At 45.0% G+C, this 22700-nt stretch overlaps 1 protein-coding gene and 1 long non-coding RNA gene across 6 annotated transcripts in view; one reads left to right on the plus strand and one right to left on the minus strand.

Moving 5' to 3' along the window:
* Positions 1 to 3176: 3176 nt before the first annotated feature.
* On the minus strand, positions 3177 to 10129 carry LOC140900299 (uncharacterized). The gene is made up of 3 exons (XR_012155607.1): positions 10065 to 10129; positions 4698 to 4832; positions 3177 to 3872 (listed from the first exon to the last, which is right to left on the minus strand). It is a non-coding gene; the product is annotated as an uncharacterized lncRNA (long non-coding RNA).
* Positions 9190 to 22700, plus strand: part of RPS6KA1 (ribosomal protein S6 kinase A1) — a 70086-nt gene continuing 56575 nt past the window's right edge. For 2 of the 5 annotated variants that reach the window (XM_073317374.1, XM_073317377.1), the window contains exons 1-2: positions 9190 to 9399; positions 19723 to 19767. In XM_073317374.1, the coding sequence (XP_073173475.1) occupies positions 9337 to 9399; positions 19723 to 19767 (108 nt within the window). In that variant the 5' untranslated portion in view covers positions 9190 to 9336. Of the gene's footprint in view, positions 9400 to 19722; positions 19768 to 22291; positions 22457 to 22700 lie in introns of those variants that run through there. The other 3 variants (XM_073317375.1, XM_073317380.1, XM_073317373.1) reach the window with 2 other exon arrangements.

The raw sequence follows: 22700 nt of genomic DNA on the forward strand, positions 1-22700 counted from the left end.
CTCGGCAGAAGACAGTGCAGTATGACGGCTGGCCATCGTCTTCTGCTGGCTGCAGATTAAAAGACAGTGCACTGCTGGTAGGACTGAATCGCCATGAGACGAAACTTAAAAGGGAAATGACCTGGCTGAGTCACTCCCATGTTTGCCCAGGCGCCCCTGACCTCATCGAGGTTGGTTAAAAGAGCACCCTGGACTACGTCGACGATGGCTACCAGTCATACCGCACTGTCTGATGCCAAAAGGCAATAAACTGTTGCTGTGTAGCAATGCAGTACCACGTCTGCCAGCAGCCAGGAGACAGACGGTGATGGTTAGCTGAGCAGGCTCCATGCTTGCCATGGTATGCGTCTGCACAGGTAACTCAAGAAAAAAGGCGCAAAACGATTGTCTGCTGCTGCTTTCACGGAGGGAGGGAAGGAAGGGGGGCCTGACAATATGTACCCAGAACCACCCGCGACAATATTTTAGTCCCATCAGGCACTGGGATGTCTACCCAGAATTCAAATGGGCGGCGGAGACTGCGGGAACTGTGGGATAGCTACCCACAGTGCAATGCTCCGGAAGTCGATGGTTGCCTTGGTACTGTGGTTGCCTTGGTACACACTCCGCTGACAACATGCACTTAGAGCATTTGTGTGGGGACACACACAATCGACTGTATAAAAACGCTTTCTACAAAACTGACTTCTATAAATTCGACCTAATTTCGTAGTGTAGACAAGGCCAGAGAGAAAGAAGAATAGCTGCCAAGGGCCTGGATTTCCAATGAGTCTGGGTTGTTTATTTGCTTTGTGTGGCTTGGGGTTAGAGCCAAGAATCTGGGAGTCAGGACTTTTAGGTTTTCTTCTCAGCTGTGAAACTGATTCACTGTATGACTTTGAACAACTGACTTAACTTCTCTGCGTCTGTTGAAACAGCAAAAAGTAGCTCCACATGACCTGGGCTAGGGTTTAAATTAAAATGAAAGAGGAGGATGAGGGACTTATCAGCTGCCATCTTTCACAAGCTGGTCAGTGAGTGGCTAGAGACTCAGGAGCAGGAGAGGTCACCCTGCATCCCCCCACAGCATGTGTTCTCTTCCCCAATCGCTGCACGCCTTCTCAAGTTTCCCACCTGTTGAAGTGGGTGGCATTTCCCAAAGTGTAAAATTGTTTAATTTGGAATGAGTGGATGTAATGCACACCACTGCCCTCTACACAGTGGGATGAGAACTGCCCAGCTGTGTGTTGTAGGCACTGTACTGTTAATAGCTCATTTAAGATTTTCAGCTAATTCAAATTGTGCTTCTGCTGGAGGGTGCTTTTGTTTTATGTTGCCAGGTTCCCCCATATCCCTGGCAAACCTGCCTCATGACCCAGGTGCCTGGATTTGTACTGTTTACTCTGCATTCTCCCCAGCTGGGGACAATGAAAGCACATCTGTCAGTTTCACTCTTTTTTACAGTTTCTAGTCATTTTCCCTTTCACATTCTCACTGGCTGGCATGGTGCTGCAGTGAGAGCTGGCTGTATGATGAACACCTCTGAGTGCCAATGATTCAACAAAATTTTCCAACTTCATTAGATAAACTATACACTGTGAATAAGTCGCTATCCCCACCTGCTGTTTCCCCTGGAATTGGCTTTAGGTTTTGTAAGGGCTTCTCTTCTATAAAACGTTGAAGCCACATTTGACCCACCATTGTCTCGTCCACACAAGGAGCTGAAGGCAGCTAGGATCTGAAAGGCTGAGCCAGTTTCTTGTTAGCTGATGTTACTAGCTTGAACTTCCTAATGCATAGCTGAAGTAAATGAAACTGCATGTCTGTGCAGTAATCAGGCAATAAGGAGACTCCACAGTGGCTTATCCTGGATCCAAAAGGCTAAACAAGAGAAAAATATGAACAGGCGGAGAAAACAACTCCTCTGAGGTCCTATGAGATATTTGAAGGTAACAGCAGCATCAAAATGGAATTATTCAGAGCATTATCAGGTTCACATAGCTGAAATACCAAAAAGCAAGTCAGCTTCAGCTCCTGGTTCAGTTCGTGTTAGGAAGAGATGTCTGAGCTTTGAACAGAATAATTTTTCTTTTTGTTTGGATGTCAAGTGTTCTGCTCTTCATGGAAATTAGACTAGACTCATGGCTCGTTTCTTTGCATCCAGGAAACGGAAGGTAACTGATATCGACGGAAAGATTGTATCCATGACAACCAGCAGATATGGCCTTGCTGCCCAGATGGCTGGTGCCTGATTGGTTCCCATGTCCTCCCAGGATGTGTTCCCAACCTCAATGGGTCCCTTTGCTCAGGACACCTATTGTCTCCAACTTGGTGCTCTGGAGACACAGGTGGCAAATTCCCAAATAAAAAGAGGCTCTCCTAGGCATCAGTTTAACCAATGCATTCTCTCTTAGCCAGACCCACTTTAGGCTGCACGTGCCCATGCTAAACAATCCTCCTGCAGATTTCTGGGGCTCCAGTCAAAAACTCTGGTCCATGACTAGAGCTCCTAGGTGTTATTGTGATACTTACCATAATAATTAATGTGGAAGCAGTGGACTGGATGGGGTCGGTGATCCCACAATCACTTCATAGAACTAGGAGCGTTTTTCAAAGGAAAATACAGTAAATGGTGCCATAAGAAACACAACTTGGTTTGACAGGTTTCAGAGTAGCAGCCATGTTAGTCTGTATTCGCAAAAAGAAAAGGAGGACTTGTGGCACCTTAGCGACTAACCAATTTATTTGAGCATAAGCTTTCGTGAGCTTCACGAAAGCTTATGCTCAAATAAATTGGTTAGTCTCTAAGGTGCCACAAGTACTCCTTTTCAACTTGGTTTGAGTAGATGAGACGGCTTAATTCTTGCAAGAACTGGCCACATGAGCAATGTCAGGAGGGACTGTGAGGCTCATGTTTGTGTTTGCAGAAGATGCAGGTATTTGTCCTGTTAATAGGCCCTCACTACAAGAGTTAGAGAACTGATTGTGTTCCCTAAGGAACTCACTGTACCATAATCTGCAGTGATGTATTTTCCGCATTCCGGCTGCTGCCTGGACCTGCCTCAGAAAGCAGTGGCATTTCAGGCAGCTGTAATCACACATGGTGATGAGTACAACAACGGAAAGAAATCCGCCAGAAAAGGAAAAAGTAATCGGTCATTAAACACGCCAGCCAAAGTTTCTCATTTACAGAGCTTCTGTTTTATGTCTAAAAAGTGACACTTGCACTACACAAAGGGAAAACGTCTCTGTGATCAAAACGATGTTGTCCCATTATGGTGGTAAGAGGAGGGGAGACTGGGAGTTTTCAGCTTGGAAAAGAGACGACTAAGGGGGGGGATATGATAGAGGTCTACAAAATCATGAGTGGTGTGGAGAAAGTAAATAAGGAAATGTTATTTACTCCTCATAACACAAGAATTAGGGGTCACCAAATGAAATGAATAGGCAGCAGTTTAAAACAAACAAAAGGAAGTATTTCTTCACACAACGCACAGTCAACCTGTGGAACTCATTGACAGAGGATGTTATGGAAGACAAGACGATAACAGGGTTAGAAAAAGAACTAGATAAATTCATGAAGGCTAGGTCCATCAGTGGCTATTAGCCAGGATGGGCAGCGTGGTATCCCTAGCTTCTGTTTGCCAGAAGCTGGGAATGGGCCGGGCAACAGGGGATGGATCACTTGATGATGACCTGTTCTATTCATTCCCTCTGAAGCACCTGGCATTGGCCACTGTCAGAAGACAGGATACTGGGCTAGATGGACCTTTGGTCTGACCCAGTATGGCCGGTCTTATGTTCTGCTGTTATGAGAGGATGACGGGACTCCTGAGTTTTAATCCTGGCTCTGCCACTGCTTTGCTCCGTGACATGGTCCTCAGTTTCCCCATCTGCACAACAGGAATAACAGCAATGTATTAGAAGATCATTTCAGATTAGTGCATTTAAAAAAAAAATACATACATACCTACTGCACAGGGTTGTTGTAAGGCTTAATTAACAATGTCTGAATGCATGTAGAGTGCAGACCACACTGATCTTGCTCAGTAAATAACAGCCTTGATAATGGGACTCATCCTGCAAATTTGTGCTTGGAATCCCATTACATTTATTTGTGTGAGTAAAGGCTGGTGGGATTTGTTCTGATGCTTGTAAAATGATCTAAGGCTGCCTGATAAACATTATATAGGAAGACAGGGATACAATTTTGAGTCTCAGAAAATATAGAAATATACAGGAGAATAAAGAGAGAGACATTATCCGTACACCTCCAAACTTACAATACAATCATCTAGTACAACACACTGTTAAAAAGATAAGGAATACTTTTGGCACCTTAGAGACTAACCAATTTATTTGAGCATAAGCTTTCGTGAGCTACAGCTCACTTCATCGGATGCATACTGTGGAAACTGCAGAAGACATTATATACACAGAGACCATGAAACAATACCTCCTCTCACCCCACTCTCCTGCTGGTAATAGCTTATCTAAAGTGATCACTCTCCTAACACGGCTGTTACTCTGAAACCTGTTAAAAAGATGTTCCTTGTGCATCTTGGCTCCAGAAAGGAGAAGCGGACAGATAAGATGACTCAGGGGATCACTATTCCTAGGCAGCTATGCTGAGTAGCTATGGTCTGTGCATTCTTATACAGGGAACACAAAGGGGCCAGCAAATCAAACAGCTTTTAATGCAAAAGGGAGAACTGTACCTGTGGCCAAGCCTGGGAAAGCTGGTTGTTTGTTGTTTCAATGGCTGTTACTTTCACATACATCACAATCACTCTGGATGGGAACACATTTATAAACCAAAAGTCAGCCAGCTTCAGATTCTAAAATGTCTCCTGCTGTAAACGAAGAGGATTTGGATTTTGAAACTGGAGAAAACAAACAGCAATGCAGTATTTTGAGTTTTTCAGTGAATTTAATTCTGTGAAAGGGGCCATTTAAGAGCTTTGGAGACCTCTGTGTCTCCATCAAAGCCATAATGATGCCCCAAAGACCTCTGCACTTACCTGAAGAGAACATTTGGAAAGGAAGAAGGTTGTTTAGCTTCATTTAGCCATTGTGCGCTCTTGGATGCCAACACTGGAGCCACCTGGTATGGTAGCCTTTTAGCTGGGAAATACAAATTGGGCTGAGACCACTATCTCATTTCACCTATCAAGAAAACACTTTCAGTCACCATTGCCCTGAGCTTACCTGGCAACCTAATAATGAGGCTCCATATTCTGTTACCAGTCACCTGTATCTTTCAGGGTTGTCTAGTGCAGAAATCAAACTTCAGAAGGGAGGCAGTGTTGCCTATTGGTTACAGCAGCAGACTTGGATTCAGGATTCTTGCATTCTATGGCTAGCTCAGCCACTGAATTGCTATGAGAGTTATCTAATCTAATTTGGGGATACTGTGTAGCCACCTTTGAGAAGTTCTTTGAAGTCTTTGTATAAATGAAACAATAAACAGAGCACAAGCACTATCGTGCTAATACTTGTGAAGTGTTTTTTTCAGTTAAAAAAAAAATCTTGAATTTACAGTTTTACTGTGAAACTGTGGCATGTGTGATTTGATACTTTGTCTAGACTCTTCGGCATCCCTGGGCGTGGATCTTTCTGTTCCCTTCCAATTAAATAAATCGTTTCTATAAAGCTCAATATTTCCTGTCTTTTGTCAAGCATGCGGTCAACGTGCAAATCTTTCTTCTGTGAAATACGAGCAAATTTCAGCATCTCAGTAGAGCCATCAGGGGATGGAGTCAGCAGTGGATTCTCTCCCTATCTCTCTAGTTGAATTCCAACACACTTTGCTCTGCGTTTCAAATAGAATCCCTCTGGATAGTGGCCATTAACCTCCCACAATAATTTTGAAAATTGTCTTGCATTCTTACTGATTACTGTACTACTGTTAAGTGCTAGAAAAATACCAGTGCTGTAAACAGAGCACCCTATCCAGGGCCATGTGCATGCCAACTTTTTAACACACCAAAAGGAAACTACTTTATTTTTAACATATTTTCACTCTTTACAATAGCAATAATGATTTCTGGGTCAGAAAATTCACAGCAGTTAATGGCCAGCTGGGTCAAAGTTATATCCTCAGTTGCTCCACACGATTATTCAAGACCTGCTCTTGCAAGACTTCCAGGCAAATCTCCTGTTTGAAGTCAATAGGAATTCTGCATGCCAACTGGTGGGAAATGCCCTCTCTGCCAGTAATGGCTTAAATATATCACTTCAGTTAGACACCAGGGCTGGATGATTCCTAAAGTGTGGCGGAATCAAGACCAGTGCCACCATGGTGGAATTGCCAAAGGTCAGCTTCATGGGGGCCCTTCTTGTGGGGTTATTTTCCAGGGTTATATATACAATGAAGGCAGCATACAACTCAGCTTAAAGCTTAGGGGGGAGATTTTCCACGGCACACATGGCAGTTGGGCACCTCACTTCAATTGGGCAGTGAGAGTGGGCATCTAGCTGCCTTTTGTGCCTTTGAAAATCTCCCTTACCAGTAGAAATATGTACACATAACAGTTGTACATATTTAAGTACAAACAGTACTTAAAATCATCCAAAACCATGAGTGGCTCTTTGATGTAAGCCTGTGAATATGGTACCTTCTGTATGTGTTCAGTTATTTTCATATATATATTAGGGAAGATCCTGTCACTGACCAGTGTTACTATTCAAACAATGCATGTAAATGCCTATGCACAACCACTGAGCTTTGCCTTTAAAGACATGTTACCATACGTTGAGATACTGGTCTGTTTTATGTCTTTAACTGTAAATATCTTCTGACAGGTTGATTCAATCTGTCCTCCCTCTCCCTATTTTGGCCAAGAAATCTTGAGGCTTCCTCTCCACTTCCTTTTGCTTAATGCTTGAAAGACAACAGAAGTGATTTTCTGGGAAAGCATATTCATATATCCTCCATTTTCTTCCTTGATTTAGACCTTTGTTTACCTCCACTCTCAATAACTTTATTCCTTGACCTTGATTTCTCCTTTTCCTCCCACATCTAAGTCTGTAAAGTCATAGATCTTAAGGCCAGAAGACACCATTATGATCATCTAGAGTGATGATACCTGTATAACACGGACCATAGATTTTTAACCAGGAATTCTTGTATCAAGCCCTTATCTTGTGATCAAGGATGTTTTTGTTTTTAAAACATCCAGTCTTGATGTAAAGACTTTAGGTGATGGAGAATCTACCAAATCCCTTGGTAAGTTCCAGTACTTAATCACTCTGACTTCATCTCCAATTATCACTCGTTCTCAGGCTCCACATCAGAAAATTGCTTAGCCCAGCCTTGGTTAAAAACAGATATAATTTAAAAATAATTCAGATAGGAAAACATTCTCCCCGGTTTTCCCCTTGAGGAGCCTCTGATTAAGCAAGTCAAGGGGAAATGAAAAAGGGACTATTCAGTCTCTTTTGTAATTTGGTAAACAGAGCAGCTTAGTCTAGTGGACCAACTTTGGTAATGGGAGCCACAAGTTCCTACATGCAAATCCTAACTGACACTCACTCACCGCGTGGTCTTGGGTAAACCACATAGCCTTTGTCCACACTAGACATTTGCTCTTTACATTTCCCAGCCTGACCACCACTGGTTTGGCTCTCCTGGTAGGTATCGGATAACTTATTTCTAGATGAAAAGCTTAATTCTTGTATCAGGAAGGCAGCAACCACGTTCAGCCATCACTAAACACCAAGATACGGCTCTATCAGACTTACATTTGGAGCACACTGCTGTACTGTGGTGAGACCTGGACCATCTACAGCAAGCATGAGAGAAGGCTAAATACCTTTCATACTCACTGTCATCACTGTCTTCTAAAAAGCAAGTGGGAATCCAATGTTCTTGACGACACCAAAGTACTTGAGAAAACAAAGTTACCAAGTCGCGTTGCTATTCTCAAACACTCAGATGTCTCTATTAGACTCTCATCTGCACACCAGGTGGACAAAGGCCACATTCCAAAGGGTGTACTGTATGGACGCTTCAAGGCCACGGGGCCAACCTAGGCTCAGGTTCCGGGATGTTCACAGGAGGGACTTGAAAACTTTCAGCATCAACCCCGCAAGCTGGGAAGATGCAGCTAGAAACAGGCTATGCTGGAGACTGTGGTACATCAGGAGTCACAGAGGCTGAAGAAAAGGAGGACTTGTGGCACCTTAGAGACTAACAAATGTATTTGAGCATAAGTTTTCGTGAGCTACAGCTCACTTCATCGGAGCCCCAGCGCTGTCCTGCCTGACCCACCTGCAGCCAGGGGAAGGAGCCAGCCAGCCAGCCCCGCTCCCGGGGCCAGAAGCCACCAGGATGCCGCTCGCCCAGCTGGGAGATCCATGGCCCAACATGGAGCTGGTGCAGCTGGACACGGAGGTGAGGAGGGGGCGCAGGGCATGGAATGCAGGCGGGGAATTTGGGGGGGGCTTTTGTGGGGAGAGGCATGCAACCCTCCCCGAACCCCTTGCCCTAGGGTGTTGGGGGTCCGGCTGTGGTGGAGGTACCCCCCATCCTAGTTGTTGCTGGGGTCTGGGGAAGCCATGCAAGCCCCTGCGCGGCAGAGAGGCTGAAGGGGGATGGTTGAGAGAGAGGAAAGCACAACAGATCTCAAGTGTAGACTTGCTCTGGCTTCATCTTCTGGCCCCTCTAGAGCTCTATGCCTGCATTGTCTGGGTCAAGGACTGCCGCTGGAGAATTGGAGAGAGGAGGTGGGTCAGGTTCTATCTTTTGCTCAGGAACTGGATATTTTTTAGCCACTCCTGATGCAGCAGCATGAGACTTACTGAACTGAACTGCTTTGCACTGACACCAGCCTCTTTTAGCACCTGGGAAGGGGTGACCATTTCCACGGGGGGCCGTTTTTGAGGTGCCCCCTTGAAAGAATGAGACTTTGGTTGCCCCCGAAGCAGGGGTATAGAGGTGGGATTCGGGGAGCTCCTGGAAAGGAGCGAGAATTTGTACCCCCTAAAGAGGAGGCTCTGGGGTGCAGCCCTGCCCCAGCACTAGGAGGGGATCCGTGAGGGGTGCGGACTGAGTGCGCCCCCCTTGGGCAGGGGGTTGGCCTCTTTCCGTGCCCGGGTCCCTCTCGGAGCAGGCGGGGACTGCGCCGCGGGCCCGGGCGGAACCTCCCGCCCGCCCCGCGGAGAGACTCAGCCAATGGGGCGGAGGGGGCCGGCGCTAGAGGCCGGTGCCCAATGGGGGCAGCGAGCGGCGCTCCGGAGCTGGCTCGGGAGCGGAGGGCGGCGGAGCTCGGGCTGGAGCCCCGCCGCTGTCCCGCCTGACCCACCTGCAGCCAGGGGAAGGAGCCAGCCCCGCTCCCGGGGCCAGAAGCCGCCAGGATGCCGCTCGCCCAGCTGGGAGATCCATGGCCCAACATGGAGCTGGTGCAGCTGGACACGGAGGTGAGGAGGGGGCGCAGGGCAGGGCATGCGGGCGCGGGATTTTGGGGGGGCCTTTGTGGGGAGGGGCATGCAACCCTCCCCGGACCGCTTGCCCTAGGGTGTTGGGGGCCCGGCTGGGGTGGAGGTAGCCCCAACCCACCCTTGTTGTTGGTGGGGTCTGGGGAAGCCATGCGAGCCCCCGCGGGGCAGAGAGGGGAGCGGGACCCCTGCCCGCACTGCGGGGAAGGGGCTGAAGGGAGCCTGCCCGCCCCACGGCGGGTCTGGGGCTGAGCCAGGGCAGGAGGGCCAGGCTGGGCGAGATCCCAGAGATTTTGGGAGAGGGATGTTTCGCTCTCCCATTGAAAGCCCCGAGGTCAGCGCTGAGGAGAAAGTAAGTGTGTGTCCGGGTCCGTGTCCCCCCAATCAGAGACACACACAAAGTTTCCCTTTGAACAAAGAAAGTGCCCAGGTCTCCACCTCACCCAGATGAGGAGTATGGCAGCTAAGCCTCGCTTTAGGCTTGCCTACTAATTAAAGGCATAAAAATCCCATAAATGATCAGATGAATGCAATTAGGGATTCTACACCCAAGATTGCTGCTCTGGATCACCTCTCTGCCCTCACCCTGCGCTAAAGGAATTGAGAAATTCATTTTTGGGGAGGTGGGGAAGGCAGGGACTTCTCACCTGATCCAATCAACATATCTGCAAGCAGGTTGCAGGGGTTCCAACAGCCAGCAGTTAGTTATGTTGTTTAAGCAAAGAAGCAGATTCACAGTAATCCTGTGAGTTTTGTGTGCTGCCCTGAGGCTGCCATCCATAATCCACTGCATTGATTTGGCCTATCACGCTGCAATATTTAGGCTGCTGAGCCCCTTAGGGGTGACCCTTTGTGGGTTTACTGCTGGGCTGTACAAACCAGTCCGGGGCTAAAACTTAGTGCTGAATAGCGTCAGTCCTCAAGCAATCTTTTGTACCAAGTCCTTGGGGGGGGGGGGGGAGTTCTACAAGTTTCAAATAAAAACAACAAATTGTACAACTGTTGTCTTTTAAACCACATTTTAGAAGTGTTTTGCCTGTATTACTTTCTTAATATTGCAGAGGAATTAACTTCTTCAAAAAGTGTCTTGTGCCTGTATCTCTCCTATTTGTAATACATATGTTACACACGCACAACTAATCAAATTTCCTGAGGATTTGTAGGAAAACCATCCACCAGTATGCTTGCTAGACGGAGTGCATTGTAATGATCTGTCAGATCAGTGTATTAACCACTCCTTAAGCTATATGTGACCCTAGATACTCTCCTTCCCTTAATTTTTTTTTATCCAGCTTGTAGTCTATCCAACATTTAAGGGCCTAATTAAACCCAACAAATGCTCTGAAGTGCAGAATGAAGTCCGGAACTCTCACCTTCTCTCCGAATCTCTTGTTGTTTAGATTGCAGTAGTGCCGCAAGTACGCTAGGGTCTTTTCAAACGTGGATGAAAACGCAGTTTCCAGCTTCAAAGTCCCAAGTCAAAACGTCCCCATAAGAGCACTACGCTGCTTCCCCTTCAAAGTGTGCACACTGACACTTCCCTAATCCAGTTTGCTAGGAAGGGCTTACGTTTAAAATGCCCAGGTGTTCTATCAAGTATAAAGACTTCTTTCTCGCCTACACACTTTTCTTTCCTTCCTGCTTAAATCGCCCCAGCCCCCCGTAACTCAATCTTTGTTTAGATGGCCGGGATTCTGCATGTGCCATGAACGTGCCTTGTTGCAGGCTTATGCTACAAATTTTGGGGTGCAAGTTTGGGGAGCATTTAAACTGAATACTAAAGAATCACCTATGGCCATGTGCTATGTAACTGAGCTCCTACTAATGGTAACTAGACCCAGTACCTTTATTCTACAGCTTGTGTTTTTCTCGGGCCCTGAGGCTTTCCCTTTGTGTACTATTCTACCTACCCACCACCTCACACGGGTGCACAAGCTGAGGTTCTCCTGCTAAAGCGGACCAGTCCCTAACACTTAGCCTCTTGATAGGTCTTTCATGATAAAGAAAGAAACTTGACTTGAAACCTCTGAGCAATGACAATAACAACAAATGTTCTGTTGAGAGAATGTCATTGGTCACAGTTGCCCCTTCTCTTTGCCAGCCAAGCCCTGCAAAGCTTTGGGTTAATACTTCACCATGCTGGTTAGCAGCAGTGTTAAGGGTCTCCATCTGCTGTGGGCTTAGAACATCTGGGGTGTATGGATAGGCAGAGGATTCATCTTGAAGTGGACTAACAGCATCTGTTGTAAAGTTTTGAGTCATCAAGGCGCATGTGTGTGTACGGGGTGGGAGAGGAGGGCGTTACTTGTTCCACAGTGATTTGATCAAGAGGCCTGGTATCATGCCGTGCTTTCAGGGCTGACTCTTGCGGTGAGGTAACTGAGATCTGGAAGATGACAGTGCTGTAGTAAGATACCACGGTGCTTTAAGTTTGCTTTTTTTTTTTTGAATCGGAAGACCTCATAACACCTGATTACCCAAAAGGAAACTCTAACAGGAGGAAAAATTAATGCCAGTGTCAATGACATGAAATGCTGGTGGCAGGACTGGGATTTACTGCCTAATCCTATGGCCAACTGCGCTTTTGTGTGCTGCATGCCCGTCTGCTGATGGTGTCAACGTTACTAGAGATATCGTGCTGACCTGAAACGGATGTCTTGGGGTTTTTTTGTTTGTGGTGGAGTTCAGGTGTCCAGTATGTTCGGAAATCAGTCCTGTCTCTGAAGTTTGTTTCTAACATCAGGAGAATGAGTAAATGAATGAACTAATAGGAAAGGAGGACTTGTGGCACCTTGGAGGCTAACAAATTTATTTGAGCATAAGCTTTCATGAGCTACAGCTCACTTCATCAGATGCATCCAATGAAGTGGGCTGTAGCTCACGAAAGCTTATGCTCAAATAAATTTGTTAGTCTCTAAGGTGCCACAAGTCCTCCTGTTCTTTTTGCGGATACAGACTAACACGGCTGCTCCTCTGAAACCTGTCATCATGAACTAATGTGTTCTCACCTACTGCCTCATTAGCAGCCTGATTTAAGTCTCAAAGGCCTGGCTTTTTTCCTGTCACCTTCCCCCCCCACGCACCCCTTCCTTTCCCTCCCCTCTTTGGGGTGCTGAGCATCCACAACCCCAAAGAAAATCAGTGAGACCAGCAGGTTATTAGCACCTCATGGCTTCGAAGGTTATTAAAGGGTGGTGAGAGTCTGCTGGCCCTTCCTGTGAAGGGTAACATAGCGAGACGATTCTGGAACGTCAGTTACGTAAATTACTCTGGGATCCTTGCCACAAAGCTCTTAAATGGGCTTCCATAAACCTTTGCTTTCTGAGTCATGGATCAGAGGGGTTATCGCAGTGTGCATGGAGGAATCCAACCTATTGGTTTTTTTCATGCTCCATCAGCATTAGTAATCTTTCTTTTTTTTTTTCTTTTTTTTTTTTTGAGACTGGTCATAGTTGGCTCTGTTTGTCGCAGCAATCTCAAGTGAAGAAGGTGGGGCATGCATGGGAGTGTGTGTGAGACCAATGCACTGCAGGAGGCAAGAAGGGATACACTTGAGTCCTGGGCACCTAATACTCAGCCTCACAAATATTTCAGTCCCTCTTCTGCTCTCTGCATTGATCAGAATGTTGCTTACATAATGAGCAAATGTGGGTGAAGTAAAGTGCAAGCAGTAGAAAATGAATCTGAGTGACTTAATTGTCATAGTAATGACAAGCAATTTCTAGGCAATGCTTTTCTCTAAACTCTTGTTTCATTAGGCAAATATACAGCAACCTAACTGACAGTCACTTCAAACTGGAATTATTTTGCCCATTATAAATATGTCATCCTCTTTCTACTAGCAAAAGTTCTCTATGGCTAACTTGTCTCTTGTGAATATCTTAGTTGAACGTTACATACAGCAGTGATCAGATAAAGAAGGAAGCTATGTGATCTCAATTCTATGTTAATACGTTTCTCCAGCATCACACAGCCAATTCATCAGTCTGTCATCTGGGCTATGCAGTGTTGTGTGGGGTGTTTTTTTATTTTGTGGCGTTTTCCTTCCTGGAACCACAATCAGCAAAGACGCTCAAGTTCCATTTAAAAGAAAATTAGCAACAAAACAGTTTGCATATCAAAGTACCAAAGACTTTTGAACGAAGGGTTTGATTCTCATTAGAGAGAGAGTATGTTGGGATTTTGTACATCAGCACTTAATGTTTCACCATTCATAGAAGTGAGTGGGGAAGCTTCTTTCTGGATATGCAATGTTCTAGTTATGTTTAGGCATGGAAGGATTAGATTTTTATAGGTAAATGTCGATAAACATTAATTTCACCATACAAACATAAACGGATGAAAAAATATTTCCATCAATAGTATAGTAATCTATATTTACAGCTAGGCAAAATAAGAAATTCTTCTAGAGAACTTAGTTTAAGGATATTTACTTGGTATATTTTGACATGTGATATTGACAATTTATGCTTTATTGCTTATAAAGCTCTAACTTTTTGAATCTCAACATCTACTGTCATCAAATTATCATCTGACTTCCCCCACCCCATAATTTGATGCAACTGTAAAAATTTAAATCAATAACTGAAAAAATGCTTTAAAAGAATCAATATTATCCATTGAAATTATTTTTAAAACTTCCAGTTCTGCCTAGTCTAGTTATATTTTATGGCCATCTGAATAGTGACTAGTTGCAATTTAAAGCTTTAGAAATAGCACCAGGGTATCTAAATAGCAGATCTATCAGTAGTCCAAGGCTCGACTTTTGCTGAACACTCTCGTTAGAAAATATGTCTTGAGTGTCCTAGTAGCAATGTAAAAATGAAGCTCATTCTCTTATGACCCAAGGGGGAGGAGTTCTTCCTGCTTCTCTGATTCAGAGCAGCCATGGCTACCGTGTTCAGTTCTGGCAATTGCTTTCTGGCTGTGATAAGGATTATGTAGAATTAAAGGTATTTAAAAAGCAAGATGTCCTAAGATAAACATCTCCAAGTGCAGCCTTAGGTGAGAGTTATGTAACCATATACATTTGCCTTCTTAATAGATGATTGTATTGGACACACATCCCTATGGTGTTAAAGTCTGTGTATGAAAGGTTGCAAAGCTTGTTTCTGAAAGTGATGCACTCAGATATTTCTGGAGCAAGTGACAGCTAAAAGGCAGAGCAAAGCTCTGAGCAAAGAGACAGAGCAAAGCTTGCTGGAAAAGTTGAGTGGACAGACTGCTGACTCCCAACAGAGATGCCTGTGAGCTGCAGTTTCTGTAGCTTGAACTGCTCTTCCTGGCCAGTCAGTGTCAGCCCCTTGTTAATATACAACGCTCCAGGTTCTACAGCCAAGTCTCATACAATGGCATGCTTGGAGCCGGCATTGCCTGGTCAGTACCTATGGCACTCTCATCAGCATTGCTCTCTTCTGAGTCACCGTAGGGGTGGGGCACTCATGCAGCCTTATGTTTGGAAGCAAGAGAACAGTTTGCTGCCATAGATTCTTTGGTTGTGCCACGTATAGCTGGTTAGCTGTGTACGTACAAGAATGTAAGATGGAGCCTTGAAAGGCTTCTTACAAGACAAAAAGATGAAGCTGAAAAACCCACAGATTTGCTCAGGTGTATTTATAAAGCATTAAACGCAGCATGTTACCTGGGGAGGTGACTGCTTTACGTGTCAGGACAGAGATATGTACATAACTCCAGATGGGTCACAGAGATCTAAACGGAAACCACCAGGTGAGGCGGTAAAGGGTTTTTTCTTTGGGGGGAGGGGGGGGGAAGAGTCTTGGCTCAAAGTGTGCAGGCTTCTTCCAGCAATGCTAAGTTGTACAGCAGTTCGAAAAGTGACTCATTGGTTGGATGGATTTGGTTCCCGGTGGAAGCACGTATATGTGGGCAAAGCACCCCCTGGAATGCGTGCTTTGTTTTGATTTTTCCAAGCATCCCTACCGCTCCCAGGCAGGATTACAGTCCCTCACAAAGAGCTTTCAGCAGAACACGTGCTCCTTCACGGGAGGAAGTCCGTGAAATGTGGCACTTAAGGGTACGTGCCAAATGCTTAGGAAGCGGGAAGAGGCAATAGGGTGAAAGGGGGAGATGCTGCTGGGATAGACGATGATCCCTTTTGGTTACAGTTACAGCTCACTCGGTGCTTTGAAATCTTGTGCTTCAATAGTCCCTTCCGTCCAAAGATCTCAAAGCCCAAGGAAAGCTGTAGCAGACTCAGGTGTCACGTGCCTTACCCACAGTCTCTTGCTTTCTTCCTTCTATGCGGTCGAGAAAGAGATGTTCTTCTCCAAGTGGTTGTGGATGTGTGTTCCACTTAGGTGTGCTTGTGGACAACTTGGTATACCAGTACCTGGGGGGGCAGTGCGTGTGCCCTGTGTCAGTGGCCCTCAACCTTTCCAGGCTACTGTACCCCTTTCGGGAGTCTGACTTGTCTTGCGTACCCCAAGTTTCACCTCCCCTAACTACCTGCTTATGCAATCAGACATAAAAATACAAGAGTCACAGCACACTGTTACTGAAAAATTGCTGACTTTCTCACTTTTACCATATAATTATCAAATTTAATTGGAATATAAATCTTGTACTTACATTTCAGTGTATAGAGCAGTATAAACAAGTCATTCTGTATGAAATTTTAGTTTGTACTGACTTGGCTATTGCTTTTTATGTAGCCTGTTGTAAAAGTAGGCAAGTATCTAGATGAGTTGATGTACCCCCTGGAAGACCTCTGCGTACCCCCAGGGGTACACATACCCCTGGTTGAGAACCACTGCCCCTCACCTCCTTGTGTCTCCTCCTGAGGCTATTTAAGGGCGTCTGAGTTTCAGATTGGCCAAAGTCTGTTTTCAGTTTCTGTGGATTGCCTGGGTGCAAATGAAAGCAGAGTTTGGCCCACGTGAAGCTCGGTTCACTCTCCTGGCATGTGTCTCTAGTAGCCTCTGAGTGGCTGCTAATTTAAATGTGAACTTCCTCAACTTAAAATGGGCATTCCACCTCTTGTCAGACTTATTTTTTAAATACATAAACGACCCTTACAAAGCTGCATTTTTAATGAGCAGTGATGTATGAATTGTCTATCAGAAACAGCTGAGCCAATAAACATGAGCATGCTTCCAGCCCTTCCACACTAGTGAGAGCAAGGAGGCACCCTTCTCTATGCAAGGAAAGGATCTTACTTCATTTCTTAAATATTCTTTGTAGGCTAAAGCCACTGACAGCTTCTCCTAAACAATACGTCTGTGATCTCTTGGAAACACTTCTGCTGGTTGGGTTCTGTAGTGGTACCATTATTTTCCTCTGGCCGCTTATGGTTGCAAATACTTCTGATTCTTTAAATTGCGCAAGTGTATGAGAGGAAACACAACGTGGTTTGGTCCTTTCTAAGTGGCTGAGTTAGAACAAGCAGCTCTGATACCTTTGGGAATCTGGCCCTAAGTCCTTAAACCACCTCTAACCATGCTTTTTTGGGTGCTGCATGGATAACTGGTGGATGTGACTGATGAGTATATGTCCGCATGAATCTGTATCAAACGACAAACTCCATTTGTGAATGCCATTTTGACTGTAAATGGCGCTGGGCCGTCATGTTGTGTTTTACCTCCATCTTGAACTGGAATTCCAGGAGGTGCCAAGAGAAATCCTTGTGTCTAAAGCAGTCGGGAGTCGTTAATCTGGATGGTTGTCTATTCAGAAGGAAGCAGTCTAGGACAAATGAGCTGGCTTCAGCCTAGGGCAGTGGTTCTTAACCTCGGGTGCACGCAGTAAAGGCTGCAGTAAAGGTTAAGAACCACTGGCCTAGGGGAACCAGTTTTATCAGACTGGACTGCATGGGCCAGACTGAGGTGTATTTCACACAATTCAAAAACCAGGGGTCACCTGATGAAATTAGCAGGCAGCAGGTTTAATGCAAACTCGTAGTACTTTTTCACACAATGCACAACTAACCCGTGGAACTCATTACCATGGGGTGTTGTGATGGCCAAAAGTATAACTGGGTTCAAAAAAGAATTAGATAAGTTCATGGTGGATAGGCCCATCAATGGCTGGGGACACAACCCCATGCTCAGGGCAACCCTACGCCTCTGACTGCCAGAAACCAGGAGCGGAAGATGGGTGGATCACTCTGTAATTGCCCTGTTCTGAATACTCCCTGAAACCCTGGAACTGGCCACTGTCCCACGCAGGATAGTGGGCAAGATGGAGTATGGTCTGACCCAGTATGGCAGCTCTTGTGTTCTCTTACGTTGCTTACCTGAGCTGCTCAGGCCAAGGAATGTGGCAAGGGTGCCAAGGTCACTTCCACAAACCCAAACTGAGTAATCCCTATTCCCGGAAGCTCTTAGGTACATGCTTGATTTTCCCCATTGAAGTCAATAGCTTTAAGCATGCGCTTAAGTCCACACTTTAGAGAAGCAACTGGTTGTACTACAGGTTGAGACTGATCTCTCTCTAGGGTAAACTGGAAGCAACTGGAACTACACTGGTGTGAGATCAGAATTGTGCCCTATAGGTGTAAATATTGCGGGGCTAATGTCAGTCTAGCAGGCAGGGGTTCGCTCTCTTCTGTAACTGATGTGGCCATGCTGTGAATTGTAGTAGCTCTAAATTCACACATGCAATGTATTGCTTGGGGCATAGCTCTCAGAGAAAGGGGGATCCCCTGTTGGTGATATTCCTGGAGTTTTCAAGGTTGTCAAAGTAGCCAGTGTTTCCCTCTTAGCTTTGTACAAAGGCAAGAAGGAGAGACCAAGATCATAAACTTTTGTTGTTCTGTTAAGGATATGAATAAAAATTTTCATCTTAAAAAAAACCTTGGAGACTACCAGCTGTTTTCCACTGTGCTTATCTTTGAAGAATAAACTTGTATGTGAAGAGCTGAGTCTGCCAACTCCTCCCTATGCTAAACTCTTTATCATGAGTTAGCCACCAGGTGGTACGCATGAAGTTCAGAAATATATTTAATTGTGTGTGTATTCTTCAAGACAAATGTGGAGCACCAGTAAGCTATGGTAGAAACTGAATCCCTGTAATGTTAAAGTGAGACTTTGTTAGTGTCACACTCCAAAAGCTGTCATACCGGGGTCAATAAATGCAAGTTTTCTCTGCCTTGTTTTAAAAGGGCATGGATTAAACAGGGCCAAAACATCATTTCTTGTTAAAAGTGTTATGAAAGCTTGACACCAGTCTCGGAAAAACAAAAACACTTAATCCTAACAAAAGTTGATCTAAGCCCCTCCCACTCTACAATGTTTATAACTCCGACATTACAGTGCTTAGAACATGCGGGTGAAGTGGGTTTTTACCCATGAAAGTTTATGCCCAAATTAATCTGTTAGTCTTTAAAGTGCCACCAGACTCCTCATTGTTTTAATTTTATTGTCTTTCGTTGCTCAAGTTGAGATGCAAAAAAAAATAAAGAGCATAAACAGAGATGAGGCAAGTAGATTTCTCAAATTCTTTCACCTCACTTCTCAGCTAAGTTTATTAATAAACACAGGTAAATTGGTTTTACAGGGGAAGGATTTTTACGGAGTGTTCTTGCAACTCTGCTAAATATCAGATATCTATATCTAAGCAAATATCTCCCACCTATCTTTACCTCCAAGTCTGCTTGCTCCTTCTGGGCTGCCATCTTGCTGAATTTGACACTGCTTTCAGGACTTCACTGCCTATTCCAGCAATAGAAGTTTGGCTAGCAAGATAGTATTTATTGAATACAAAGGGCCAAATGCAACCTCAAGCCAAGCAGTTGATGCAGAAGGTCCTGGGGCACTGTCAGCAGTGATGTAAATGATATCAAGTATAAGCCCATCTTAAAATGGGTATTGGTAGTAAAATTGTAACTTCCGATCTGGGATTCATTCAATGCAAAGTGTAACATACACATCCATCTCAGCGTGTAGCTTTTCCTGCTAATACAAGAGTGTGAAGCTGACGCAGCTCTCCCTCTCCTTTAACCTACGCCCCCACCAGCCAATGTTCACAGAACAGCAAGCGTGCATAAATCACACTCCCTTGGCGCACCTGGCTGAGTTCCAAAATGGTGCTGATTATACCAGGTCTCTTTCAGTTGAAATGTCAGGGGTTTTTGACCATCTCCACTTGCCTTGTATATCTGATGTGTGTCTTATAAATCAATTGTGCTGTGTCTTTTATAAATCTGGCCCAAACAACTTCTGGAGGTTTCATCACCTTCTAGCCTAGTATAAAAAGTCTATTCAGGAAACTTGACTGCCCCTCTCCAAAATGGCATTTTCATAGTGCCTGGCGTTTTGCTAACAGTGGATTCTTCTTTGCATTTTGCAGAATGGGCAGGTTGCACCAGAAGAAGGTGGGAGACATCCATCAAAGGTAAAAAAACAAAAACAAATGTAGCATCTTCAAGTCTCGGAAACATTCATCAAAGCTGTACATTACACTGCTATGTCTGACCTTTCGTCCAGAGCCAACTGAGTAATCCTTCATTTTATGGGGCGTGGAGAGGGGATGGTTTAAAATCAGCTGCTCTGTTGCTAACTGCAGGTAGAAGGAGGGAGGGAGGGGAAGGGTTGAATGTCTGTGTCATGCCCCATCCTTGCCTTCTCACTTTCCCCTAGATTTGCATAGACAATTTCACCAAACCAGCATCTTGAATCTCCTCAATCACTCTCCTCCCAATGGAGGTGCTGCAAAATGCACTGGAAGTGGGCTCACTGGTTAGAGCAGAGGACTAGCAGTCTGGACTCCTGGGATTGGTTGGTGGCTCTGATACTGACTTGCCCTGTGACCTTAGGCAAGTCTCTTTACCTTTCTGCTTCCATTTCCCCATCTCTGGAAAGGTTAATAGAAATCCACAGCATATTGTGAGACTTGACTGTCAGTGCAACTGTCTTGAGGTTCTCCAAAAAAAGGGGTTGCAGGTGCAAAGTATTTCCCCCTACACCTAGTCTTTATCTCTTGGGTATATGGCCTCTGTTACCATAGTACCTGGGTGCTTCACAGTTTTTAGTTTATTTATCCTTGCAACATACTAGTGATTTCTACATCCCCTTTCCTACCCCTGCAAGGCGGGGCTAAGGTAGGTGCTATTGTCCCCATTGTACAAATGGGGAACTGAGGCACAGACAGGCTAGGATTTGCCCAAGGTCACACAGGAAGTCAGGGACAGAGGAGGGAATTTTACCTCCTCTTAGGCTAGCACCCTAACCATGGGCTCATCCTTCTGCTCTGGAGGCCTAATGCGCTTTCTAGTCTAAATGTGAGCTGTATAGTGTTGAAGAATTTGATTTCAGGGATGTGTTTTCCCTGAGATGAACTAGCATCTAGTAGGAGAAATGAAATTCAAACTGAAGGTCTGCCTCTTAGCCTACAGGAACATCTTGCAACTTGCTGTTAATCTAACCCTAACCTGCACTAGTGCTTCTGCCTTGTTTCTCTACCTGCTGCACAAGGATGGTCATGCTGAGGAGTGGGGAATAATGGCTGTCTGATTGGGACCCTGAAGGCATAAGCCCTTCAGTATGGGTAGATGAGTATTTAAAATGTAGTTTTCCAATATGCTAATATTATGGCTGTGGAGAAAGGCCCTGTGGAATATGCAACACCTATCACAAGTCATGATGAATGGATTGTTCATCAGAGTTCATTCAACACATTCTCTCCTAATCAGGAGTTACCCTTGGTATCTGATGTGTATCCTGGAAGGAGTCTTCAGTCTGACACCGCATTTTAGCCTGCAGCTCCATGGATTTTTCTTTCCTTTCTGTTGGCCCTGGAGGTTGATTTTGATTGTGTTCCAGCAAGTTAGTTTCCCACTTCCTTAGATTTAATTTTGTGCCATTTAAAGAAGTTTGAATGGAATAGCAATTGTCTTGCCTGTCTAGGGGTTGATGCCAAAAGAACCAATTCTTGTAAGCCAATTCTCTTCTCCAGACTTGTGCCCTGGCTTTTAATAACGCTAATGTTAAATTATATAATACATAGGCTGAGAAAAGAGTGTCTGTACATCTGGGTATAGTGCTTAGATTATTCACATTAGTATATTGACCTATTCCTGACTATTTTGGGTCTCTGATCTTCAACTTGCCAGTCTGATTTTAGGGGTGTCATCTTAGTGGTATAAAAGTAGCATGTAGAGCCTGATGCTGACACAGGACCAGGCATCTCAAGATCAGTGATGATGTGCACCTCTCTGCATTGAGAATACAGCTGGCCCTTCCTTCCCTGCCAGACGTGCTGCCTCCCCTGGCTGGATTCCCACTGTCTCGCTGAGGCTCATTGTGGGACTTGCCTCTTTGATCTTCAAGCACTTTGCTGAGCTCTTCTCCTGAGGTACACAGCAGCACTTGCTACCTCAAGTAGTCTTTAAAAATCTGGGATTCCTTTTAATACGGTGATCTTACGTGGGAAGACAGCCCAGCTGATCCTGCTTGAGACTCAGCTCTATAGAAAGTGATGCGGTGGGACTTCTGTTCCAGTCTGAGAGAGGCTAGCTAACATTTTCTCTACAGGCTGTGCAAGCACCTCGTCATTAAATCTCCTTCCCCTTCATGAGGCTAAGAGGTGGCTACCACTTTACAAGTGGGGAACTCTGAGGCAGAGTAAAATTAAGTGTCTTGCCCAAGTGCTCACAGCAAGTTGGTGGCAGCTGGGAAGGGAGCCCAGGAGTCCTGAAGGCTAGTGTCTTGTTTGAGCCACTGAGTGACTATTCTTTGAGCCTTTCTAAATTTGCCATGGCCTCCGTGTCAGTTACACTGACAATAAACTACTACACATGGCTAACAAAAGCCTTCCCATCCCTATCCAGGGCTTCAGTAACATAATTTGTGAAATATCTGTTTGGAATAATAACCCCTTATTTGTCTTGTAAAAAAGTAGAACAACTGATGTTTTCAAGCAGAAGTACATGCAAAGGAAGTCCCTGCTTAAACTCCTTTTCTCTGAAATGGAACGGCTAACTCTGAAATACCCTGTAACCAGCTCAACCAATTCTGGCAGGCCTGGATATCAGCAGAAAAATCTCCAAGGCTATCTTGCTTCATGTTTTCAGATCACTGAACCGGTTAGTTTGAGGTCAGATTGTCAGCAGTTGCTTGCTGCATTTGTAGAACTGGTGGTTGCACCTTTACAGTCAGAAAGAAAAATTAAGTTAAGAAAAATTCCTCTTTGCCTCTGTTGCATGGCTTTCTGATCTGCTATGGCCGTGTTTGGAATAGTTGTAAGAGTAAACCCCTTGTTCATAGAATCATAGACTATCAGGGTTGGAAGGAACCTCAGGAGGTCATCTAGTCCAACTCCCTGCTCAA

The sequence above is a fragment of the Lepidochelys kempii genome, chromosome 19 (assembly GCF_965140265.1).
Source record: "Lepidochelys kempii isolate rLepKem1 chromosome 19, rLepKem1.hap2, whole genome shotgun sequence".
NCBI classification, from domain to species: Eukaryota; Metazoa; Chordata; order Testudines; family Cheloniidae; genus Lepidochelys; species Lepidochelys kempii.